The sequence below is a fragment of the Cryptomeria japonica genome, chromosome 1 (genome assembly GCF_030272615.1).
Source record: "Cryptomeria japonica chromosome 1, Sugi_1.0, whole genome shotgun sequence".
Classification (NCBI taxonomy): Eukaryota; Viridiplantae; Streptophyta; class Pinopsida; order Cupressales; family Cupressaceae; genus Cryptomeria; species Cryptomeria japonica.
Window position 1 is genome coordinate 207463923 of NC_081405.1, and position 23144 is coordinate 207487066.

Below are 23144 nucleotides of genomic sequence, written 5' to 3' on the forward strand. Positions count from 1 at the left end.
AGCATAAGAGTTGTTACAATCATTGATCATCACTGGAATAATATTTAGTCTTTTATTGGGATTTTTAGTAGCACAATATCATGATCCTTCTTTCAATCATTTTTCAGAGATGTAACCATCATCAAAGAAATACAAATGAAATTTGTCTTCCATTGGAACTTGGAATACTATTCGAACTCAAGATTATGTTCAAGCATTTTATGGATTACTTCCTTATCTATATCTATCCAATGCAAATGCATCTAGTGGGAGTGAAATTTAAAGTTACTGAGATTTTCATCTTCTAGGATGTCAAATGGCCAAGGCTCTTCAAGATGGTTGACCTTAGACTTGCATCTTTCAATGAGTTTTTCTAAAGTTATCCTTAGAAAAGAGCTTGATTCATATGATATTAAATGCTTCGATGTTAAACTTGAAACGACATTACTATAAATGCAAACACTTGCTCATCAAAAAGAATTCTTGAAGTTCATTTCAGAAGATAAGAATAAGGAAATATCTTTTCATTACCATGGTATCGAGGGAGAGTTCTTTAGATGACAACAATAGGGTTCTTGCCATTCTATTTCTATACACGGGTCTCTACTACATTTCAAAATCTTATGGGGTCACAAGATTCACACAATTTATAACATCTTCCTCATTGTTTCCATTATTCTTATCATTGTAATGGCATTTATCACAATTGTCCTTGCATACTTGCGGCTTACTGTTTGAAGACTATTAATAGTGGTGGATATTTGTCTTATATCAAGGATCAACTTGTGTATACATTTTTTAGAGGAATGTGCAATGGTTAAAGCAAGTTTGAGATAGATTTCACACATTCAAGCAGATTCATAGAAGGATTCATTTAATTCAAGTGATAACAACAACGATGATGGAACTATAGGCAAGCTGATCAATCATCCTAAGGCTACATTGCTCATGAAGGCTAGTAGTTCATAGGTGGAAATGGTGACTAGTAGATGCAATCAAACCACTTGTGTTTGAAGACCAAATTGTTGATGAGCAAGTTGCTCGCAGATTAGAAGAAGACATGGAGGCTACCTTGACAAACTGACATTGAGTTCTTTCTTCAATGGAATGGGTTTGAAATTCCCTTTTGAAAAAGTGACTTATGTCATTTATTGTAATTAAAGGTAGCTTTTTGGCTTTAACTTTGTAAAAGTAAGGTAGATCCTAACTTATTTTCAAAAAGGTAGTTAACCTAAGTAGTTAGGCTAAGTAGTTACAAGGTAGTTATTCTCTCAAGCCTATAAATTGAAGACTTTCACATTGTACAAGGGGGACTCTTACAGAGGGGAAATTCAGAACTTTTGGTTTTCACATTTTGTACTCAAAGCTTTTGGACTTGTATATTTTCAAAAGAATAACAAAAAACACAATTGATCTGTACGTCATGAATGTGTTTATGAGTTATTATTATTGATTTCTCATATGTCAATTTGATAATCCTTTTGTGTATTGGTGGAATCCATTGGTTTTTAATTCCAAAGATATCTGTAATTGATGAAACAAAATATACCCTGGTATCTTGGTTTGAATGTGCTTAGGTAACTTGTTCCTTCATATGTCGAAATATGTTTTCCTTCTTTCATTAGCATTGCATATCAAATATTATCTTGTGCTTAAACCCCCTGTAGTATGATATCAGTTGTGAAATCCTATTTGGTGTTCGTATGTCTATCATTAGGGTTTTTGTTATTCATCTTCTTTTGGTTTTATATTTTCTCCTGTATGTACTTTCAAGTTAAAAGTACACAGAAATCACAAATACCCCCATCATACAAGGGAGCTGCCCCTCTCAAATGTAGAGGAAGATTGTGGTTTTGCTGCAATCTCTCCAATTGTTGGCGCAGTTGTCACTGCTCTTCGGGCAAACAGGGTTAGTTTCAAAGAAACAATTGTAGTGACAAATCTGTTCACCAACAAAGTGCTACAGCCACAGACAAAGACAAGAACAAAATTAGAAGGGAGTAGAGTATGGCTAAGTCATTTTTGCAAAAAGAGTTTACTCTCATCTTTTATGCATAAGTGGATAGAGATAAAAGGTTATGAAAATATAATCTTATTTGAGAAGGCCAAGGTGACTTGATTGTGCAATGAGGGTGAAGCAAGAAATAAAGGAAGCAAATAAAGACTATGCAACATAGTATGTCATTGCCTACCCAAACTATGGATGTTGAGAGTTTAAAGGGTGAGAGTTATACAAAGGGAAAGAGAATGGCTACTAGTGTTGCAGAGATGTTCAATATGCAATCACGAAAAGTGTTTGAGTCTTCTATTGCCAAATTTTCTTTACCCATACCATTCATTTCATTTGTCATGTTCTCCCTATTTAAACAAAATGTTCAAAGATACAATTGTTGTCGGTCCTTCATTTGGCCACCTTGAGAACATAAACAAAGCTAAGTGTGGTGACGAAAGAAATCCTGCAAAATTGGAAAAGGGAAGGCTGCTCTATCATCATGGATGGGTGACTCAATATTAGACATCGGCCACTCATAGATATTACTGTCGCATGTTCAGTGAGCTCTTATTTTCTTAGAGCTACTGATTTTTAAGACAATTTTAATTTAATTTTATATTATTTTCTCTATTTGGATTGGACTCAACTAGACTCTGCAAGTGCTTGCCAAGAATGACTCGAATCAACTGGGTGAGTGCTCGACAATTTGCATAACCATGATTAGCACACATCAATAAAATGGACAATATTTGTATGCATGAGACATGTAAGAGATGAATCCACAAACATGTCTTCTGAAAATGCCTAGCTGCTAAGACCTTTTGGACCTGGCTGCAAGGAGAATTTGCATCTCATTTCTCCTAGTGGAATGCCCTTTTAATGGGCACCTGAAAGATCAGACATACATACAAAAGAGGTATGGCATGCAATAATTTTACCTTCCATCACTTTTCCTATGGAAAAAAAGATGTAAGGCAAGTCATCAGGATCTTACTTATCCAGTCTGCTTAGGTGAGTTTAATGATACTTATAAGATGCTATCGATATATTATAACTAGAACAATTATTTCCAAAAGGCTGTTGACTCTCCGCCTTTGACAAAAAGCTTCAAATATTAGATTTTCCAGTTTCCTTACCAAAAGATTCTGACACTCATGATGTCATGCTTATGCTCTTTTCTGCAATATAAGATGGCATTATTTTCACAAAAAAGGAAGAAAAATATACCAATAGATGTGTATACATAAACTTCACTTACCTCCTATTCCCCCAACAGTTATGATAGACTGAACAGCTACACCACAAGCCTCAGCCAATGCCATTCCTCCCAGAACAAACAAGCCCACAGAGGAGAGTTTGTCCAAAGCCGAGAATTTTTCTTTATCAAGGCCAGCAATCTGCTCAGCAGCAGAAAAACGAGAAAACACATTGCTTTTCCACCTCTGAAGAAACCAAACCAATGAAAGAACAGCAGCTCCTCTCCATATTTGAGGCATGTATTGTGCTGCAACTGTGCTTGGTGCAATAATTAAGCCCCTGTATCAGTCTGTATGGAATTAGATTTTTTAACTCTGATAAGTTAAATCACAAAAAATAATTTTAGAAAACATTTCAACGTCAAAATTGCTGATCTGCTAACAAATCTCTAAGACCTTCAATCCACCTACTCACAACCACCTAAGCAACAATTTAAAAACTCTCAGTTCTGTAAATTAACTACCAATTGAAACCTATTTCTAAATCTTCAACTTCAAGCATAAGAATAATCTACAGTTTTTCATATTCTGAAAATTAAAAAAATTGAGGTAGAAAAGCAAATCTATGTATCTTCTACATTTTTGGGCAGTTCCTTGGTACTTTCCCATCTTCATGAATTAATTTCCTTTACTGAAAAATTAATACTAAACAGGCCTAAAAAGAGAATAACATCAAAGTTCTATGCATTATAGATTGCAACGAAACAGAGAAAAATACTTACAACTGTGAAAATGCCATAAAGGTGATGAGATACCGCACAGGATCCTCCAAAGCACCCCAGATACTTTTCTCATAAGTCACCCGTTCCTGAGATGGGCGCCCCATAGATAATATAATGGAACTTTGTTCAGTATACCGATGCATCCTACGGAGCACTCTTGGCATTACCAGCCAAGCTAATATTGATGCCAACATCGTCCAGCTGACTGGAATAAGTGTCTCTTTTAAATATGGTGAAGAGTCCATCCATTGCTGCAAAACAGGCATGTGTTCATCCAATGTTTCCTTGGCCTTTGTTCCTGTGTACATAACTGCATCCTTAACAGATTTTGAAGCACTTTTTGCAACATCCATCCAGTCATCCCCAACCACATCACCAGTAGTTGATCCATTGGCATTGGAAGCAGTTGAAACTTCTGCTGAAAGCCCATCTAATTTGTCTGTAGCCCGGGAAGAGAATGTTCGACAAACATGGATAGTTTTATTTGACCCAAATGATGATAAGCATATAGATTTGTAATATGGAATTGTTCCTTTGACCTGATAATGCTGCACACCAGTCCTAATAGTGGCCCAGGCAGGGGAAGATTGAAAAAACTGTTTTGAACAGGAAAATGGAACATTGCATAAGACATTATTCTTTTCCTCTGGTTCTGACCCAGTACTATAGCGAATGTTAGAAAATAAATCATTGCAACTGTAAAAACTTGGTGGTAAATCAGTACAAGAATGGCTGCTTCGGAAGACAGAAATTCCATTGGAACGTAACAAATTAGACACACGATTAGCTTTAGGAAATATGGAGTGATATAAGGACATGCAGACTCGAGCCATCATTCATGAGAACTCTCTTCTATGCTGATAACTGCTAAACAATGGTGATCCCCACCATGGTACAAAGCATTGGATACTATCACTTTGTCAGGCTAAAAAATACAGCAGCCAAATCTACTTGCAAATCACCTGCAAGTAAACCATGAGGCAGTAAAAAAATAATTATTCCAAAAAAAAAATTGTTAAAAGAAAAAGAATAAAACAGTACCCATTTTGAATAACTTCTCTAATAAATAAAATTCTAACATATAAAGGTATTGCCCTGTTATCCTAATATAAAGGATTGAAGCAAAAAGAAAATAATCAGTCAAATCAGATCACTCAGGTTTAGAAGAAATGTGGGTCCACAGGAGAAATGTGATTAAGTGTTGAACTTAATTGATCTATTGCATCCAACTCACTGGATGTGGCATACCCCAATAGAAAATTCAGGTGTAAGCCCTTGGTGAATTTGACGAAATAGATATCCTTAATTCATGGCATCTAATGATCTATAAACTGATGAGGATAGTCATCTAACAGATCTTCACCTACAAACTTCACAAACTAGCACACCAAAATTCTCCAAAACAAGATGTAATCTCTATGTTAGATCATCAAACACCCCCTTATTTCATTGGGTCATCCATAGCAATATACAAATTGCTGGAAATGACTAAAAACAGTATGTAAACAAGCAAGAGAAGACCGAGAACACAAAATTACCCTGGAGAAACCCTAAATGGGTGAAAACTCCAGCAAGAGTGAACTGCACCAGCTCCTCAATCACTATATTTCAGTTAATTACACATGAAAAAAATGTCTCTACGACAAGAAGTGAGCTCATGGCACTATAGAACCAAGTTCTACATAGTTATCCTGCCCACAACTCCATGAAAAACGTACTCTTCAGCCTACTATTCCAAAAAAATATAAACACAACATGAAGAATCACACAAGTGCCAGCCCTTGCACAATGGTTTGAACCTGTTTTTGTAATCAACATGCTTCAAAATGAGCAATTTCCATAGACCAATTGCAGATGATTGTAAGATGTCTCCAGCTATTACTCTGGCCCCACAAAACAAATGACAAAACTGTTGGTTACCACAAACCAGCAATTACGTAACCAAAGGTAAAATCAAAACTGAAGGGTGGTCATGCAATCATCAAAGCAATTGTGTAATTACCTCTTGCATGGCAATTAAGAAACTGCCCCTTGCCACAATTAGCAGTTTTGTTGCCAAAAAACAAAGCCAAAAGACTGAAGGGGCCTAAAAAGAAGGGGGTCCCCATTTGCAATGGGGCGATGTGTGAAAAGGTCACAACATCTAGCCCCCACCCAAATAAATGTTCCTGAACATTTCGAGTTTTCAAAGATAAAATCCAATCCACGGGGAAAGTGTTGAAAAACACTTTAGGGCGAGAACCCAAATTAAAGCACATTCATCTTGGGATTGAATAAGTGTTTGCATATGCATTAATTCCATCTCACAAGACCATCCAGACTCCTAGAATTAGTCATGGCAAGCTAAAGGTATCTATACTTCAAAAGCACCCGGGACATTGCCTTGCTGCCAATCAAGCATCCATAGCTCCAACGAGGTTGTGTCTGAAATTCCCGCGAATATTGCTCCACTGCCAGCCAGGCGTCCATAGCCCCGGTGGAGTTATCTGCATGCTCCCAAAGCCAATAATTTGATAATTCTTTTCATTTTTCATCTTTCTTTTCTTTTTTTCTTTTGATGTTTCATTTCATTTCCGTCAATTCCTTTGGCTCGTAAGCAATGAAGCCTGCTATGGGTTTGGAGATTCCAGTGGCGCTGAAGCAAGATGTAAAGTTTTCACCAACCATAACCTCTTCTAAGAGATCTAAATGACTTAGAGCAATTGATAACATAAGTGGAATACAACATCATCACCCCACCCACAAACGGGAACTCCAAACAATTTAGGCCACTCCAAAACCCCTAAACCTAAGCAAAACCACTTGAGCGGACAAGCTCAAGGGAAACCAGCACCAAAGGCTGAAAACCAAAACCAAAACCAAAAAGGAAAGCAAACAAAAGGAAAACAAACCAAAGGAAAGCCAAAACCCACAAGGGGAACGAACAAACAAACAAACAAAAAGGAAACCTAATCTAATAAAAACAAAAAAATTCGAACGGACAATACTCACAAGACCTAAATATATACAACTCCTAACATGATTTCTCAGGATGCGCAGGAGCAACATGGCATTAGTCATGGTTCGAAGCCTTGCAAATTCATCTTTAAACTCGGAAAAGTGATCTTTCACAATACAAATCGCAAACTCAAGAAAAACTTCAGGAAAGATTAGCAACTGTGGCAACTCATTGGGACCATGATCAATCCATAAACAAGTTCTTATTCCCAAATTTCCATAATCAAATTCATAACTTTCAAATTCAGGAGTAAGGAAAGAGACAACCTGGTGGTTTTCATGCGTGGGCGATAATTCTAGCGTGTCATCCACTACTTCATCGAGAGGTCGAAGCTAGTGGTGTATCATCCCACTTGCATCCACCACATGCAGCTCAGAATTCCAGTCCTCAGTAGGCATGCAGTGGCAAAATCTGGACTCATATGGAAACTTGGAAACATGGAATATTTCAACCGCTAGCTCCTTTTGAATCTTTGATAACGAGTTGAGCCCCAACCCGAATTGCTCTTCATTCTTCACTTCTATCACGACAACTTGTTCATCGATCGACCTCTCACGTATCTCAATTTCTTTTAACAATTCTTCTTGGATCTTGAGTAGAGGTTCAAGCACCGACCTGAACTGCATTCCATACTCTACTTTCATCTCAGCGGCCCACTGACTGTCACATGTCCCTTCCTACCTCAAGCTGCTTATCATTTCTTCCATCTAGAGCATGCACGAACGGACCTCTTCATCAAGGAGCATCTCTTCTTGCTTGATTGTGGAATCATTGCCTGCATTTGGTTGAACGTCTTCTACCACTTTCTCAACCTCCACTTCAGTGGGTGTTTCTTTCCTCGGCATAAGGTATGCAAATTTTCTCTTGACTAAATTGTGTTGATCGTCCCGCCCAATTGTGTTTTCTTTACTACAAGATGCTGCAGTGATACCTTCTTTTGATGCTAAGTCAATTGGTTGAAGGTGAGCATTCTGCCACTTTTCTATAGTGTACATCTTTGACAATTCTTCCAGCTCTGCCTGCACCTTAGCTTGGTGAATAGCCTCCCTGCATGATGGACATGTGACTTCGGAATGAGTGGTATTGTCGATCCTACACCAACATGGGAGCAAGATGCCCTCTATGCACAAGTCTTTCTCAATACTTAAGCCTTCCTTAACCATCTTCTTGAACCTCGTGAAAATTTCATTTTCAGCAATTGAAGCTTTGGGTTCCACTTTCACCGGTACAACGGGCTCATGTACTTTTGAAAAGGAAACTTTCCCTTGCAAGGCTAATTCCATCCTTGACAGAAATGTTGAACAAGGCATCTCATTATGTCCGCCAGTGTTATGAATTCTACAACTATTCCTTGATGTGAATTCAGACAAACTTCGTGGATGTAACTGTGCATTCAATCTCCACCAAAGTTGAAGGATATCAACTTCTTGCTCCATTGAGAAATTTTTTTATTTTTATTTTTTTCAATTTTCTGATTTTTGGGGATTTTTCTGACATATAAGAGATCTAATATATCTCTAATTCTGCACTTGAAAGCTCATGCTAGTTCCAGCCAAATTGAATTTCGCGATCAGGCCCTCCTAGCGCCAATTATGTTGACGTGTTTTTTATGACAACGTCGAACACAGAATAAAGTTGCCTAATGCTCACTTCACTCTCTCTTGATCAAAGTGCCATTGCATGCTAAGATTGCAAGAAGTTCAAACAATCGACTCCAAGGTTCCTTTATGCTACAAACGTGATTCAGTTGGTTGATGTGATTGTTGGTAATCCAAGGGGCCTTACCTTTGGAGCATTCTTTCACTTCGTTTCTGTGGTTGGAACTCCATCATCAGATATGGCAATTTTGCGATGCTTTTGCTTTGAATGGACTAAAATGAACTGAAAATAAAGGGGAAAGGGTTTAGAAGGATCTAAATCTATTCCTAAGGGCAATGATAACAATGAATAGTGCTCTGGTGGACAAATTCCAAATAAACCAAGCTCTACTTCGCCAAGTTTAACTACAACTCCGCAAGAACCGGTGCAATCTTCTGAGGATGTTAAAGGATTTTCAAATCGAGAAAGTGCATTTGAATACCCAAAACGGCGCAATCCAAACGACTGTCCACAACCGAACTTGGTAAAAGTTTAGTGGCTCAGGCCAACTTTACACTACAACTTACAATCAGCAAGATGCAAAAAGTATGAACCATGGAAATTCATCAGACACCATTACATTCTCCATTGAAATCAAAGCACTTCATTTAACAACTGAGAAAATAAAACTCTACTCTAAGTGAGGAAGGTGAAACCATGCAAGTTTTGAAAAATAACTTAAGTGGACAACATCAGGGAACAATGTTTCACTGTTATTATTTCAAAAACTTATCGCAACAATTTCATACAAATCTCCCTCCTTTACAAATGAGGGGGGGTCACCCCTTTATATAGGCCTCAGGCCATGATTACATGCAAAACCCTAATTAGGGTTTCACCCTAGAAGATTCCCCACTCAAGATGCAACAAGGTGGGAATCAGTAATTAATACCTACTAAGCCCATGTACAATTAATTCAGAAGTACCCAAAATAGCATCCATTGTGCATTAAATGCACCACCTCTTTCAAATTTACCCAACATGCGTTGAATATTCATCCATGCAAAAATCACCCCATGATGCCATAAATGCACCATCATCTCCTAAACGTGACGGTTGCATGCAGAAGGAATCTGCCATAATGCCATAAATGTGACGGCTGCATGCAAAGAGATGCCTCATTAATTCAGCATCCGTTGACTCGGTTGCCACTTGGCGAGAAAAAACCCTAGAGAGAGAAAACTTCAAGAGGGAGAATCTCTAACTCTGGAAGTATTTTCTTGAAGTTTTTGAACTTGCCTTGCTCTGGAAGAGAATTTCAATGATTTTTCAACATCTCCTATTTTTTAGGAATTTTCCACAAATTAGGGTTTCAAATCTAGGAGGGAGAGAATTCTCCCATGATTCCAAATCTGTAAAAAAATTCGGATTCTGATAAGATGTGTCTAAAAATGGAAATTTCAATTTTTTTCCTGAGGGGATTTCCGCTTTTCCATTCCTCCTTGACCCCTTGGATTTCCATGCCTTAGACAATTTTTTGAGTTTTCAAGCTTAAGCATGGAATTCAAGACGAAATTCATCATTTCTTCGATTATCCTTGACTTAGCAATTCTGGCATCTATCATCTTCCTCAGGCGGATTTTTGAACTAGTCTTGGAATTCATGATTTGGAGGATTTTCCTTCATTACCCCTTTTCAGCGCCCTCCCTAAATGTTGGGCGGATTTTCACCTAGGAGAAGGAATTCACAACTTTTTCCTTCCTCCATGACACTTCAATTTTGGTGCCCTTCCAACTCCTAGGGCGGAATTTTGCATGGAGGGAATTCTTTGATTTTGCATTCCTCCATGACCTGCTGGCTTTGGCACCTTCCTGAGTGCTTGGGCGGATTTCCACTATGGAGGAGGAATTCAACATTTTTATCTTCCTTCCATAACACTTCAAATTTGGCACCCTCCTGAGTGCTTGGGCGGAACTTTCACCTGAGGAAGGAATTCATTGTGTTGTGCATCCTTCCTTGACCCCTCAAATTTGGCGCCCTCCTGAGTGGTGGGGCGGATTTTCACCCTGGCCAAGGAATTCACAATTCTTCCCTCCTTCCATGACAATTGAGTTTTGGCGCCATTTGACCTCCAAGGACGGAATTTTGTACTGAAGGAAGAATTCATTTGTTTTGCAATCTTTTCCTTGTCTCCCTTGTTTTGGCGCCCTATCCTGTGCATGGACGAATTTTTTACTAAGGCATGGAATTCATACTTTTTCTACCTCTCCTTGGAGAGTCCATTTTGGCGCCCTTCTCTAGCTTGGGGCGAATTTTTTATGGTGAGGAGGAATTTAGCAAATTTGGATTTTTTCCTTGCTTCCCTTGGTTTTGTGCCCTCCATCATCCTTAGGCACCATTTTGACTTGGCCATGGAATTTCAACATTTCCATGGATTCCTTGCACCCCCCAATTTCGCGCCCTCCACAGTGCTTGGTCGCAATTTTGACTAAGGAAGGAATTCATTGATTTCTCATCTTTCCATCTCCCCCTAAGTTTGGCGCCTTGGATTGCAATTTGGCATGGGTGAAGGAATTTCACTTGTCTTGGATTCTTCATGAACTTAGATGAATTTCTGAGCTTCTTATTGATCAGGCTACCATATGTGGACTTGATGTGATTTCCAGACTAAGATGATTTTGCATGCTTTCCACTTCTGGAATAGGAGTTCCATACCATTTTTTTTATCCAACTTGTCTGCCTTCTGACTCTTCCGGATTTAGAAATGATCTTCAGGGACGTTCAGTCTTCAGCGTCTTCAGGGATGAACCTGCCAGAATAGATTTTCCCAAATAGTAAGTGTTTCAAAATGTTAGGGTTTGGACAAAACAGGTCAGGAAAGCACTTACTAAAAATAGTAAGTTATATTTTTGGCCAAATGAAGACATTCCAGGGCTCAGTAAAATCCCTAAAAAATAGAAAGTTGCTCCGTTTTCGCTCAAATTTTACTAGGAGGTTCCTTGAGGGGTTCTAATTCCAGCGATATATTCAATTTTTCCAAGACCTTAACAGAAACCCCAAAATCTAGGACTAAAGGCAAAAACCCTAAAATTGACAAAACAGGCCCTAGACTTCATCAAATTCACTCAAACGAAAAGCAGACTTAATCAATTCAATCCCCCAAACACCTGCAAGTCAAAGAGACTAGAGAGACTGTTGCAAGAAGACCCAAAAAACAAAGCCAAAAGACCGAAGGGGCCTAAAAAGAAGGGGGTCCCCATTTGCAACGGGGCGATGTGTGAAAAGGTCACAACAGGTCCCCAAAAGCTCAAGGACTCAGCAAGTGAGGAAATTTCTTCTTGACATCCTCTATGAGATAGCATTTGCCTTACTTGGTAGTTACCCTTTCAGACCTACCAACCAAAGTTCATACACTCTTCCTCAAGTTCCACTCAAGCTCTTCTTTACTACTTGGAGTATGGTCCTATGCTGGAGGCAACACTCCTTCCTCATGACACATGAAAGGCTTAAATAACCAAAGATTCTGCAAACTCACAAATGAGTAGATTTTTAGATATGGAGGCAAATCTACACAAAATGCATTCACACCTCCACTTGTTCTAGAATCTGAAATGGGCCATATGTTAAGAGTTAAACTTTTATCACTTATCCTTTAAGCCTCTATGCACTGAGTGCAACCAAACCCACTCTCCAATTTTGACTTCAAGTGCTCTACCCAATGTTGATCATGTTGTTACTTATACTTGGCTTATGACTTCCTTAACGTCTCTTGAAAACAGAGACGGACTTGCTAAGTATTGTCAATGATCTTGCGGACTGCTAAATCCTCATTTTCTCTCTTTATGTGACTGTCTCACAACAACAAGCAAGAGACTGGGTGGTAGAAACCTGAAACATGTCTGAAAAGGTCTAAAACTAGAGGAGGTATGAACTGTCATGTAGCAAGAGTGTTGAATGTAGACATAAACTCTCATCCCACATCCTTGGATGCCTGTGATTATAGCTTCTTAACATCTGTACAAATAACAGACATGATTTTACCACAGTCCATAGTAGTGAGTTTTTACCATCAATGTTTTGTATCACACTCCATGATCCATTATCAAGATGACATAGAGGAAAAATACGAGAAAGATTGCAAACCAAGATCTTTTTAAAGAAGAGATGAGAGGAGAGGAACAAGGAAGAGGAAGAAGTCAATAGGTGAGGTTGAGATTCCCATGGACATCAAATGGTGAAAGGTTAAAATGGCACAAAGATACAAAACAAAAGAGACCAAGAGCAGTAGGAAAAGTAAATAACATAAAATAAAATAACAATGCTGGTTTCCAAGAAACTATGAAAAGCGCCTAAAAACTAAATGGTTTGGAGGAAGATAGCAAGGAATTAATCAACCATAAGACTATAAAGGAAGCTTAATAATAGCTAAAAGTAAATAAAAAAATAAACAACAAGGGCAATGATAAAAATAGAAAATGCAAATAAAGGAGAAAAGATAGAGTGCAAGAAAACATAATAATATAGATGCAAAATTATAAGAAGTGAATAAATATTAACACAAATAACAAGAAAAAGAAGCAAATTAAAAACCTAATTAAAGAAGATCAGCCAGGTGCAAAATTGATGAGCTTAAAAAAGGAAGACAAACCAAAGCCAAAATAACAAAATAGTAGAAGGGAGCAAACTCTCAAGGAGAAAACCAGATAATTAAGACGAAGGAAGAGACAACTAAAGGACCAAAGGAGAAGCCCTTTGGAACAACCTACAAATGAATAAAAAAGAAGGAACAAAAGAAACACCAAGGGGAGTGTACTTCATAAATATATAAATAAGTTGTTTTGTAATTAAGAAGTTGGTTTGTGACAATATGTTGTCAATTAGGAATTGCCGATGGTTGGCATTCTCAACCACCATCAACTTTGCTATATATTTCTTATCGTATACATAGTCAGGGACCACATGTATGAACCATATCCATTCCATATCTGATGAATTAACGAACGGAACAACATATCTTTCTGGAAACAAATTCTTGTGAATGATTATTATTTCTATTATTCTGTTATTTCGTTTACTTCATGCTACTCATTCAAGTAGAGTTACCATAAACATTTGGCATTTTGCCTCTTCAAACCCTAGCAAAATATAACTTATGGACGGGAATCATGGCAATGTAATGGAGCAGCCCATAGACGAACTTGTACAAGCCAACAAGGAAAGGGAAGACCACCTCACATAGGACCTAGTGAAGGTGTGGGAGATCTCATTAAATGAACACGTTTGGAGGGAAGCTCTCAGGAAAGAGGTCTCTCTAGACACTGTTGGCGTGTCTAAAGTCGCATCGCTGCAAACTCCATCCGGCCAACGCAGAATAGAATGTACTTGCTGAGTATCCTATCCTCTCTTGAGATAAGGAAATCCCTAATGCCGTTTTTTTTGCATTTGATCAAAGGGGACGACCTCAAGGTTTTGATTGTCAGGTCTTGACTGCGGGATTACTCAGTGGTTTGATGTGTTTTGCTGGAAACACAAAGGGGACTTACGGTGAGATAGGCAATTGCTGGATGAGTTCCCAAAAATTCTAACAGTTTCGATATCAATTGGTTTCAGTTGGATCGATACTAATTCAGCAGGACTGCAGGGTTTCTTGGTAAAAAAAAGGGGAAAAAAGAGGGATAGGGAAAAGAGATACAGGAAATCTAATTATTTAACTAAGATAGCATATTCAAGAAAAACAGACAGACACCTCCAAATAACCAGATTAAACACTATCAACTATTTAAGCACAACATTTGTAAGAAACTAGTGCGATCTTCAAGGGAAAATTAAGTTTTCATGCTATTAAACATAACTTCAGAACTTTAACATTCATTCACAAGTGTTTAATAACCGAACTAAGCATGTGAGAGGGTTCAGATTAACCATGCAAAAGGAATGACAGTGAGTCAATACCTAATGGTATGAACAGCAAGGATTCTATCAAATGTTTATCTAGAAAATGCTATAGAAAAATGAAAGACATAACAGAATAATTCAAATGGTGAAGAAGGAGACCATGCACTCACAATGAAATAGAAACAGCCTTAACTTTGCATTAAATCCTATGTAAATTTCGCCAAAGCTTCAACAACAATCCATGAACTTCTTACAAAATAAGGGAAAACCACTCCCTTTAAATAGGTTTCCAAAAATAGATGAATGGCCAAGATCTAAACTAAACAAGTGGCCCAGATTCATCTTTACAAAAGGTACCCATATCCATAAATGGAGGGTAAAAATCAGCAACCACCCAAAAGGGAGCAATAACTACCTAAAAAAGGTAATTAAAATTATCCATAACAATTCAAAAAGTGCACATGCACAAAGTTTTAAAGTTTACAGTTGACTTGGCAGTCAAATATGGACTTTGGCCAAAAAGGTGCTTTTTCAGATTTGCAAGAAAAAAGCACTTTAGGAAAGCACTTTTTCTTTTCCAGTTGTAGATTCTCTTTCTAAAAATTCATCTTCGCCATGCAAATACTCTTTCCAAAGGTCCCGACCTGCTGCACATTCTTCGCGAACATACTCCTGGAACCTGATGCACAATTGGAACAGCAAACTGAACGGAGGCATAGGGGGATGACAAATTTTATACTGCATGCCCTCTAGATAACGGTCTACGTGCTTCAAACCATCCTGCCAGCTGGACTGATTACGCTCAAAACACAACATGTCTGAATGTAGCTGACCTGCAAAACCAAGGGCCTCGATGGAGTAAGCGATCTTGTCTGTTCTCAATCTTTTCTCCCAGTCCGGTTGCATTACGTCATCTGACAGATCATTTTTCCACCCCAAAACCATTGATCGGAGGATTGTCTTGCCAAGTTCCTGCATGTTCTTCAGAATTCCCTCGCATGCATCTTGCTCTTTGTCAATGATCTCCCTTGTCTCATTCTTCATAGTGATAATCCAGTACCATTCTTTAAAAACGTTGATATCGTGGGGGTCCAGGATGGCGGAGAGTGTAGGGATTTGTGCCTGGGTCCAAAAAAGAGCTCTTACAAGAGGCAGAGTTGTAGCAGCTACCTCATGGACTCTGAGGCATTCCCGTTTTACCTCGAGCAGCCTGACCAAAATGGTCTCTCGATGGTGGGCCATTTCTTTTACCTCTTCAATGATTTGCTCTCCTCTTTCTTTAAGGCCTTGCATCCATTCCTTGACGGCCTTGGCAGTATCTCGTACTCCCTCAAATTCTGTTGTGGTCCTCTGTGCCAATGCTGTCGGGGGAATGTGGGATTCGGAAGCATTATGCAATGGTCTCAGGAGTTGATCAACGTACCCCTCGGCCTGCTCAGCACGAACTCGATACATGTTCTTTTCAATTGTTATCTCTTCGAGTTGTCTAAGCACGTTTTGCACGGAGTCTTTGAATTTCTCCCTTTCCTGCTCCTTAGTGGCTCGTCTGATGGGGACAGTTGTGATGCTATAATCGGCCAGTGTAATTTGATCTGCTGGCTTGTCGACAGGCGGGGTGGCGATATAAAGGGTATTGTTCCTTTGTTCATCATGGGTTATCTTGGAATACGCCTTGGGCTTTTTCTTCCCCTTGGCCTTGGCTTGGTCTATGCATGAGAAGATGTCTTCCAAGTCGATGGGTGGCTTGGTGGCTGCCTTGCGCTGAGCTCGAGCAACTAACTAGTCTTGAGGTATGGTCTGGGCTAATGCTATAGTTAAATTTGCACTCTGCTCTTTAATGTTTTCAGTCGGCTCATTGCATATTTGCAGCTACTCCGTGACAGGAGGAGTGGAGGAAGTGTCAAGTTCTTTGCTCACAGCCGAATTCTCTCCCACTTCACTGAACAACTGTCTAGTATCTTCATGTGATGGTTGCTCTTCAGCCTTTTCAGGCTCACGAGTCTCATCTGTCCTTTGCTCTCCTTCAACAGTGGAGTCATCCTTGGCAGTACTATGCAGCTGCAATTCATGGCGGCTTTGTTGGGTGGGTTCATGCATCTCCAACCCTTGAATGGACGAAATCTCTCCTTCCTCCACTTGATTCTCAGGTTCGGCAGATTCAATGGCTCTTATATCTAGCCTGTCGGGTGCAGGAGGATCATCAACTCCGAATGCGTCAATATCACTTTGGAAAGGTGGAGCAGGTATATAATCTAGTTCAACTACATCATCAGATGAACTGGGGTCTTTTGATGATGAAGTGACCTCTGGTCTCCTAATAGGGATCTTTTCCCTTCTTGTTCTTTTAGATGTCCGAGTCCCTCTGGAGGCTTTAGCCTTCTTCCTTTTTTCAAGCTTTTCAACCTCTTCCTTTGGTGCATTGGAGGTTCCCTCATCTTCGGAGGACTGAGAATCAAGGCTACCCATCATTTGGTAGGTGAACTGGACTCCCTCATGGATCAGTCGCTCAATTTGCTGGTGCAACCACTGGTCAGTGTATCTTCCTGGGGCTGCCATAACCGCCTCAAAATCAGTGATTGGATCTTGCGACCAATGGATGCCTGGCAAAAGATGTCTTCCCGCCTCAAATTCCCGGTCTTGTAGGCAATTTCCTGAATCTATTAACTGATCTGGGACCCGACAGTATTCATAGAGTCGCATTTGCTGCACACTCAGGCTTGAATATTCGCATCGTCGGACTTCATAGTCATCAGAGCAGTTCTTCCAATAATCTTCAACTGACTCCTTTGCTCGGTATCGCCTGCCATAGGCTCTCTTTGACAAATTGTCGTAATCAAAGCATTTCCTTGGGAAATGTTCTTGTAGGCCGTAGGAGGCTAGTTCTGCAAGGGATTCCTCTGCATGAGCTGGGTTCTTTAGATGGATGTTAGTAGCCTAAGTGAGTTAGGTTGTAGTATACAGAACATCAATATCCAACTTATAACACCAGAGCATAGTAACACATTAGCACGGAATCAAGAACACACAATACAGTATACCACAATATATTCATGCAACACAGATTTCTATATTATATTCCTTTCCAATCCAATCCAATCCCATGTGTCCCAAATGTGCTATGAGTTTACAATATAAAGAGTTCGCGGTTGGTTAGGCCATCAACCATCAGGCAACTAACTACCCGTAGATATAACTTAATACTATTGTTTTCTTTTAAAGTATTACAAAAGCCTTATTTACTAATTAACTGGCTTACATCATCCCCCCCCCAAACTTGTTTGTCTTCTAGACGAACACCACAGCAAAATAACAAAAATTATCTACTTAGAGGGACAAGAGGACGTCCCTATTCCCGTAGTGGTCCGCTCTCGGAGTATCATTAGATCTCTTTCAGCAATGAGTTGCTTCTCCCGAGTTGCTTTCAGAAGTCTGAGTGCATCCATTCGGTCTTTCTCAGAGGCAGCCAACTCCCGTTCCTTTTCCAGTCACATGGTTCTCTCTTGAACCATTTCTTGCTCTAGAGCATTGATCCTTTCTTTCGGCTCACTCTCTCACTGTAGGGCTAAGGTGTGGTCTCCTTCCATTTTGCTCGTTTTCCAGGTCATCCCCTGGAGCTGTAAGAATGTAGTACGGAAAGTCCGTTCCATGGAAGTGAGGGCTCTCATTACTTCCTAATTACCTCCTGTATGCCCACTAAGGATCTGTGGTACTCCCCATTCTCCTACTATCTCCGGAGTTTCCGTGTCGGGCCAACCTTGGTTCCTAATTTTCTCCGAGAACTCCCTCTCGCAACCTTTTGTCATAAACGCCAGTAGTGCTTCCGTTGCTCTTACTATAGCAGGCATATCAGATCCTCGAGAATGATCTATCATCCTCTCTGTGGCTGTCCTCATTACTTCCAACTCGGAAAGAAAATGCTGCACAACTGGTTCCCACTCTCAGATCCCCTCTGCTGGTGAAGACGTACTGTGCCCTTTCCCAATTTCTTCAATCCTAAGGCTCTCCTCCTGTTGGTCAGGCCCCAGCAATGGTGAAGGAGGTGGAACCTCTATGTCCATCTGGAATCTAGCGAGTAGGCTGTCTGTTTCTGTCTCCATGTTTGTTTCCTCGGTCCCCTTTCCTCTGTCTCCCTCTGGCTCTTCCCAGTGTATTTCCTCTTCTGTATTTCCTACCTCCCCGTTTGCGAGCAGATCAGTTATTGGTGCCACTACCAATGCGACAGCTCTAGCCGCTTCCACGCCCCTGGGTGTGTTTATATGGAGAGTGTGGGCCCCCGCACTGTGTCTCCTCAAGTCTATTAACTGAGATGGGGTCCCTGTGACCCCAGGTACCAAATGTGTCGTGGTGGGAATCTGTGCTGGTTTGAAAAGTACCTTTTTCCTTACTCCCCATCCTGGTACGGCTGGTATGCCCCCCATATGGCTTTTTGTCTCTACCTGCTGTAGACCTCCTACGTGTCCTCCTTCCTGTTCCATGCCCATTGGCTCCAATGTTGGAACTGTCCTATCCTCCTTATCACCTTCTGGTCCATGGCTTTGCTCCATACGGAATTCTCCTTCGTCTTCCTCTGAAGATGATATGTATGTTTCTTCTTCCCCTGTCTCTACCTCTTCCTCATAGTTGTTATCTTCTTCTCCTCCATCTTCTATGCTCCCTGCCAGTTCTTGCCTTGCTTTCTTCCTCGATGTTGTCTCTGTGGCTACTACTGTAAAAGTGTCCAGGTGTAGACAATAATACATGGCTGGCTTGTAGGGCTCCACCCGACTTGAGGCCACAAAACCTCCTCTATTTTCTAACGCCACTTGAGTTCTCAATGCTTCCAAGAAGAGGGCAATGAGGTGATGGGGTACATATAGAGTTTTGTGTTTGAGGAGCATGGCTTCCTTTACCCAGCTAGAAAGGACTCGGCCCCAGTTGTAAATTTTGCCATTACTCAGTCCGTACATGAGGCGTAGCATCCATATTGCAACATCGGATGCTCGGCTTGCTGCTATTAGCTTACTCTTCAAGATACCAAGACGCATCTCCACTTTGGCGAGGTGAGGTAAGATTTTTTTAGGCCCCTTCTATTGCTATTCTGCCATAAACTGCCCCATTGCTCTTCTGTGAGTGTATCGCCGCAGATGTGTTCCAGCAACCACTTCTTTTCTTCTGTAGGCATTCTTGCTAATGGTTTCATAGCTGAATCACCGCTACTGGGAATTCTGAAAACCTTGCTGAATTCCTTGGGTGCATAAGAAATGACCACCATCTGTCCCAAATAGTCAATTACTAATCTATGCTTGTCCTGCTCATACCCATGGACCATGGCATGCAATATAGGCTCAAATTCTTTTAAGTTGAAGATGGGCATAAAAATGATTTTATCAACCTCTGCCTTCTTCAGTGAACTCTTTAGGGGGTGGTCCTCATTGTCTTCCCACCACCTCCTGCACTCGCTTCCAAGCACTCCTTCAAATGTGACATTCTCCACATTCACCTATTCTGATGCCCTCTCCTGGCTTTTCTTGTTGGTTCCTAGCATGGCCATTGCTTGCTTGTTAGAGGTACTGGCCTTGTAATTTATGTCGTAACTTCCCATTCTAGGGTTGCCATGACTCCCTTTCACCATCTCATGCTTGTATGTTGCTGTACCCGAGGGCTGTGACCGTATACTCTGTGGCTAAGGTGTTGCGTACTTTAGGTGCCGCGTACGCTGTGTACGTTGCGATTTGTCGTGGTCTCGGAAGTCGCCCAGTTGAAACCCCACACGGCGCCTAAGGTATACACTGTGCCTGGGGGCTACGCACGCGGGGAGCTGCGTACATCGTAGCCTCTTTACGCCACCCCTTCGGCTGGTGGTTGCACACGCTGGTGGTTGCGTACGCTTCCTCAGGCTGGGTGCTGCGTACGTGGGTGGCTACATGCGTATCCCTACGTGACTCTATGCCACCTTCTCCCCCTTCGCGCTGCTGCTCTATATGCCGCCGCGTACGCTGCGTCCTTGTTCCACGCCACGGCTCTCCCACACTCCGCGTACGCTCACTCCGCATGCGCTCACTCTGCGCGCGCTGCGTCCCTGCACACCACAGCTCTCCCTTACCCCGCGTACGCCGCGTGTGGCCTTCGCTGCTCTGCTTCCTGCCTGCGTCCTCCCGTTCCTTCCCCCGATTGTGCGTACGGTGGCATGCCTGATATGCCGCCTTTTCTCCTTGCCGCTCTCCTTCACTTTTTTGGTTTTAGCGTACACTGGTAGTAAGCGCTTCACGATTTTCTTATGTTTTTTCCTTGCTTTAATTTTTAATGTTTTGTCTTTATTTTTTGATATTTTGCCTTGGCCTTTTATTTTTAAATATTTTTGCCTTGTATTTTTTGTTATTCTTTTTCTCTCTCCGTCCTCTTCTCTCTTCGTTTTTTCTTTGTTCTACTTTAATCTACCTTCCCATACTTCTGTTTGGACTTTGTGGAAATCGGCTACTTTATTTTTTTCCATCACCATCACCTTGTCCTTGTGACCACCTATGGGTTCCACCATTTTAATGGCCACCATATTAATGGCTATCGACTCCCTTTCCTTGTAGATTTTTAGTTTTGATCCATTTACTGTATCCTTGATGGGACTGTCATCCAAGTTAGACAATTTAATAGCTCCATTTTTTCCCACCTCCCTTACTTTGTATGGTCCTAGCCATCGAAGGCGAAATTTACCTGGTCGGAGTTCATTACGGCCATTGTACTTGAGTACTAGCTGCCCTAGCGAGAACTTCATCCGCCTTAGAAGTTTATCATGCCAAGCTTTTCTTCTGTTCTGAGCCACTTCTGTGGCCCATTATGCCATTAGGCGGCGCTCATCTAATTTTTGCAAGGTCATGAGTTGTTCCTTTAGGCTTTCCTCATCCCCCCATCTGTTTTGTACCACTATCCGCAAGGTTGGCACAGTGTATTCTACTGGCATCACTGCCTCTTGTCCATACATAAGCTGAAAGGGAGTGTGTGTCGTTGCCGCCTTGTACGTTGTCCGGTAGGCCCACAATACTGCAGGCAATTGTTCTTCCCAATCCCCTTGCTCTACTCCACACGTCTTGTAGAGAATAGATACGAGTACTTTGTTGGTCGACTCCGCTTGGCCATTCGCCCTGGGATAGTACAGACTAGACAATGCGTGGAAGATCTTGAATTCTGTTGTCATATTGCGTATCACTTGATTGACAAAGTGTACCCCCCTATCACTAGTGATTTGCAGGGGTATCCCGAACCGGGTCACAATGTGTTCATAGAGAAACTTGGCGGTGCTCATTGTTGTGTTGTCCGGTAAAGCTTTGGCCTCGGCCCACTTAGTGAGGTATTTTGTAGCCACCACTATGTAGTGGCATCTATGCACCTTGCTCGTCCTAAGTGGTCCTCCGAAATCCAGTCCCCATCTTTCGAACAATTCCTGTGGTTGGGACAGGAAAAGAGGCATGAAGTCTCGTTTGAGTGGCTTACCTGCCTTTTGGCATGTGTCGCAGCTTGCCACCCATTCCCTCGCATCTGCATAGAGTGTAGGCCACCAGAGCCCTGCTAGCAAGATTTTCTGTGTCGTGGGATCTGGCCCCATATCTCCTCCCGCTATTCCTTCGTGAGATTCTCTTAGGACTCCAAGAATTTCTTCCTCCAGGACATCTTCGCAAGATACCGTCTGGCCCCAGTTTATATAGTAGCCCTTGGATCAATTGAAACGTGGTGCTTTTTAGTGCTAGCTTCCTTCTCTCGCTTGGAGGCATGTCGCCTGGAAATGTTGTTGTAGAAAGATACTGCCCGAGTTTCTCGTACCAGGAAGGTAACACGGCTATCTTGAATAAGTGACCATCAAGGAAATATTCGCTCACCCCTCCTTCCGCTGGCTCCCCGGATTTTATTCTAGATAGGTGATCAGCCATTACGTGACTTTTCCCTGGTCGCACCACGACATTGAAGGTGAATTCCTGAAGCAAGATCAACCATCGGCTTACTCGTCCTTGAATAACAGGTTTGTTCACCAAGTACATGAGTGCTTGGTGATCCACAAAGAATGTGAATGGTGTGGCTAAAAGATAATGGCGGAACTTTTGTACTGCATATACCATTCCCAAGGCTTCCCTTTCCATGGTGCTATAATTTCTTTCTGCCTTTGACAATAACCTACTAGCAAAATATATGGGTTGGTCCAAGCCTGAGGATCCAGGTTGCGTCAAGGTGGCTCCAATCGCAAAGTTAGAAGCGTCCACATGTACATGAAATTTATTCTCCCAATTCGGGTATGCCAAAATAGGTGCACTTACCAATCTGGTTTTGAGTTCTTCGAAGGCTTCGTTCTGCTCCTTGTCCCATACAAATGATTCCCCTTTCCTTGTTAGGCGTTCAAGTGGAAGGGACACTTCTGCAAATCCTTTAATGAACTGTCGGTAGTACCCGAGGAAGGATTTTATCCCTGTAACATCCATTGGGCTATCCATGTCGAGGATAACTCTAATCTTATCTGGGTCTGTTTTTAACCCCGCCTTACAGACTATGTGGCCGAGTAATCTTCCCTACGGCACCAGGAACCGACATTTCTTGGGATTGAGTGCAAGTCTTGCTCGTCGGCACCGGTCCATGCATTCCCCCAGTATCCTCAAATGGTTCTCCTTATCACTATATACTGACCAGTCGTCCAGAAAGGCCTTGAAGTTCCCCGTGGCCATTTTGTCAAAAATGTGGAGTATGATCCTCTAGAAAGTGGCTGG

The 23144-nt window shown here is 41.2% G+C and overlaps 1 protein-coding gene across 4 annotated transcripts in view; it reads right to left on the reverse strand.

The window, feature by feature from the left end:
* LOC131044437 (mechanosensitive ion channel protein 1, mitochondrial) overlaps positions 1–23144 on the reverse strand; it is a 93040-nt gene that overhangs the window by 52860 nt on the left and 17036 nt on the right. For 2 of the 4 annotated variants that reach the window (XM_057977760.2, XM_057977758.2), the window contains exons 2-3: positions 3951–4912; positions 3231–3508 (exon numbers count right to left, since the gene is read on the reverse strand). In XM_057977760.2, coding sequence (XP_057833743.2) covers positions 3231–3508; positions 3951–4786 — 1114 coding nt within the window. In that variant the 5' untranslated portion in view covers positions 4787–4912. Of the gene's footprint in view, positions 1–3230; positions 3509–3950; positions 4913–23144 lie in introns of those variants that run through there. The other 2 variants (XM_059216797.1, XM_057977761.2) reach the window with 2 other exon arrangements.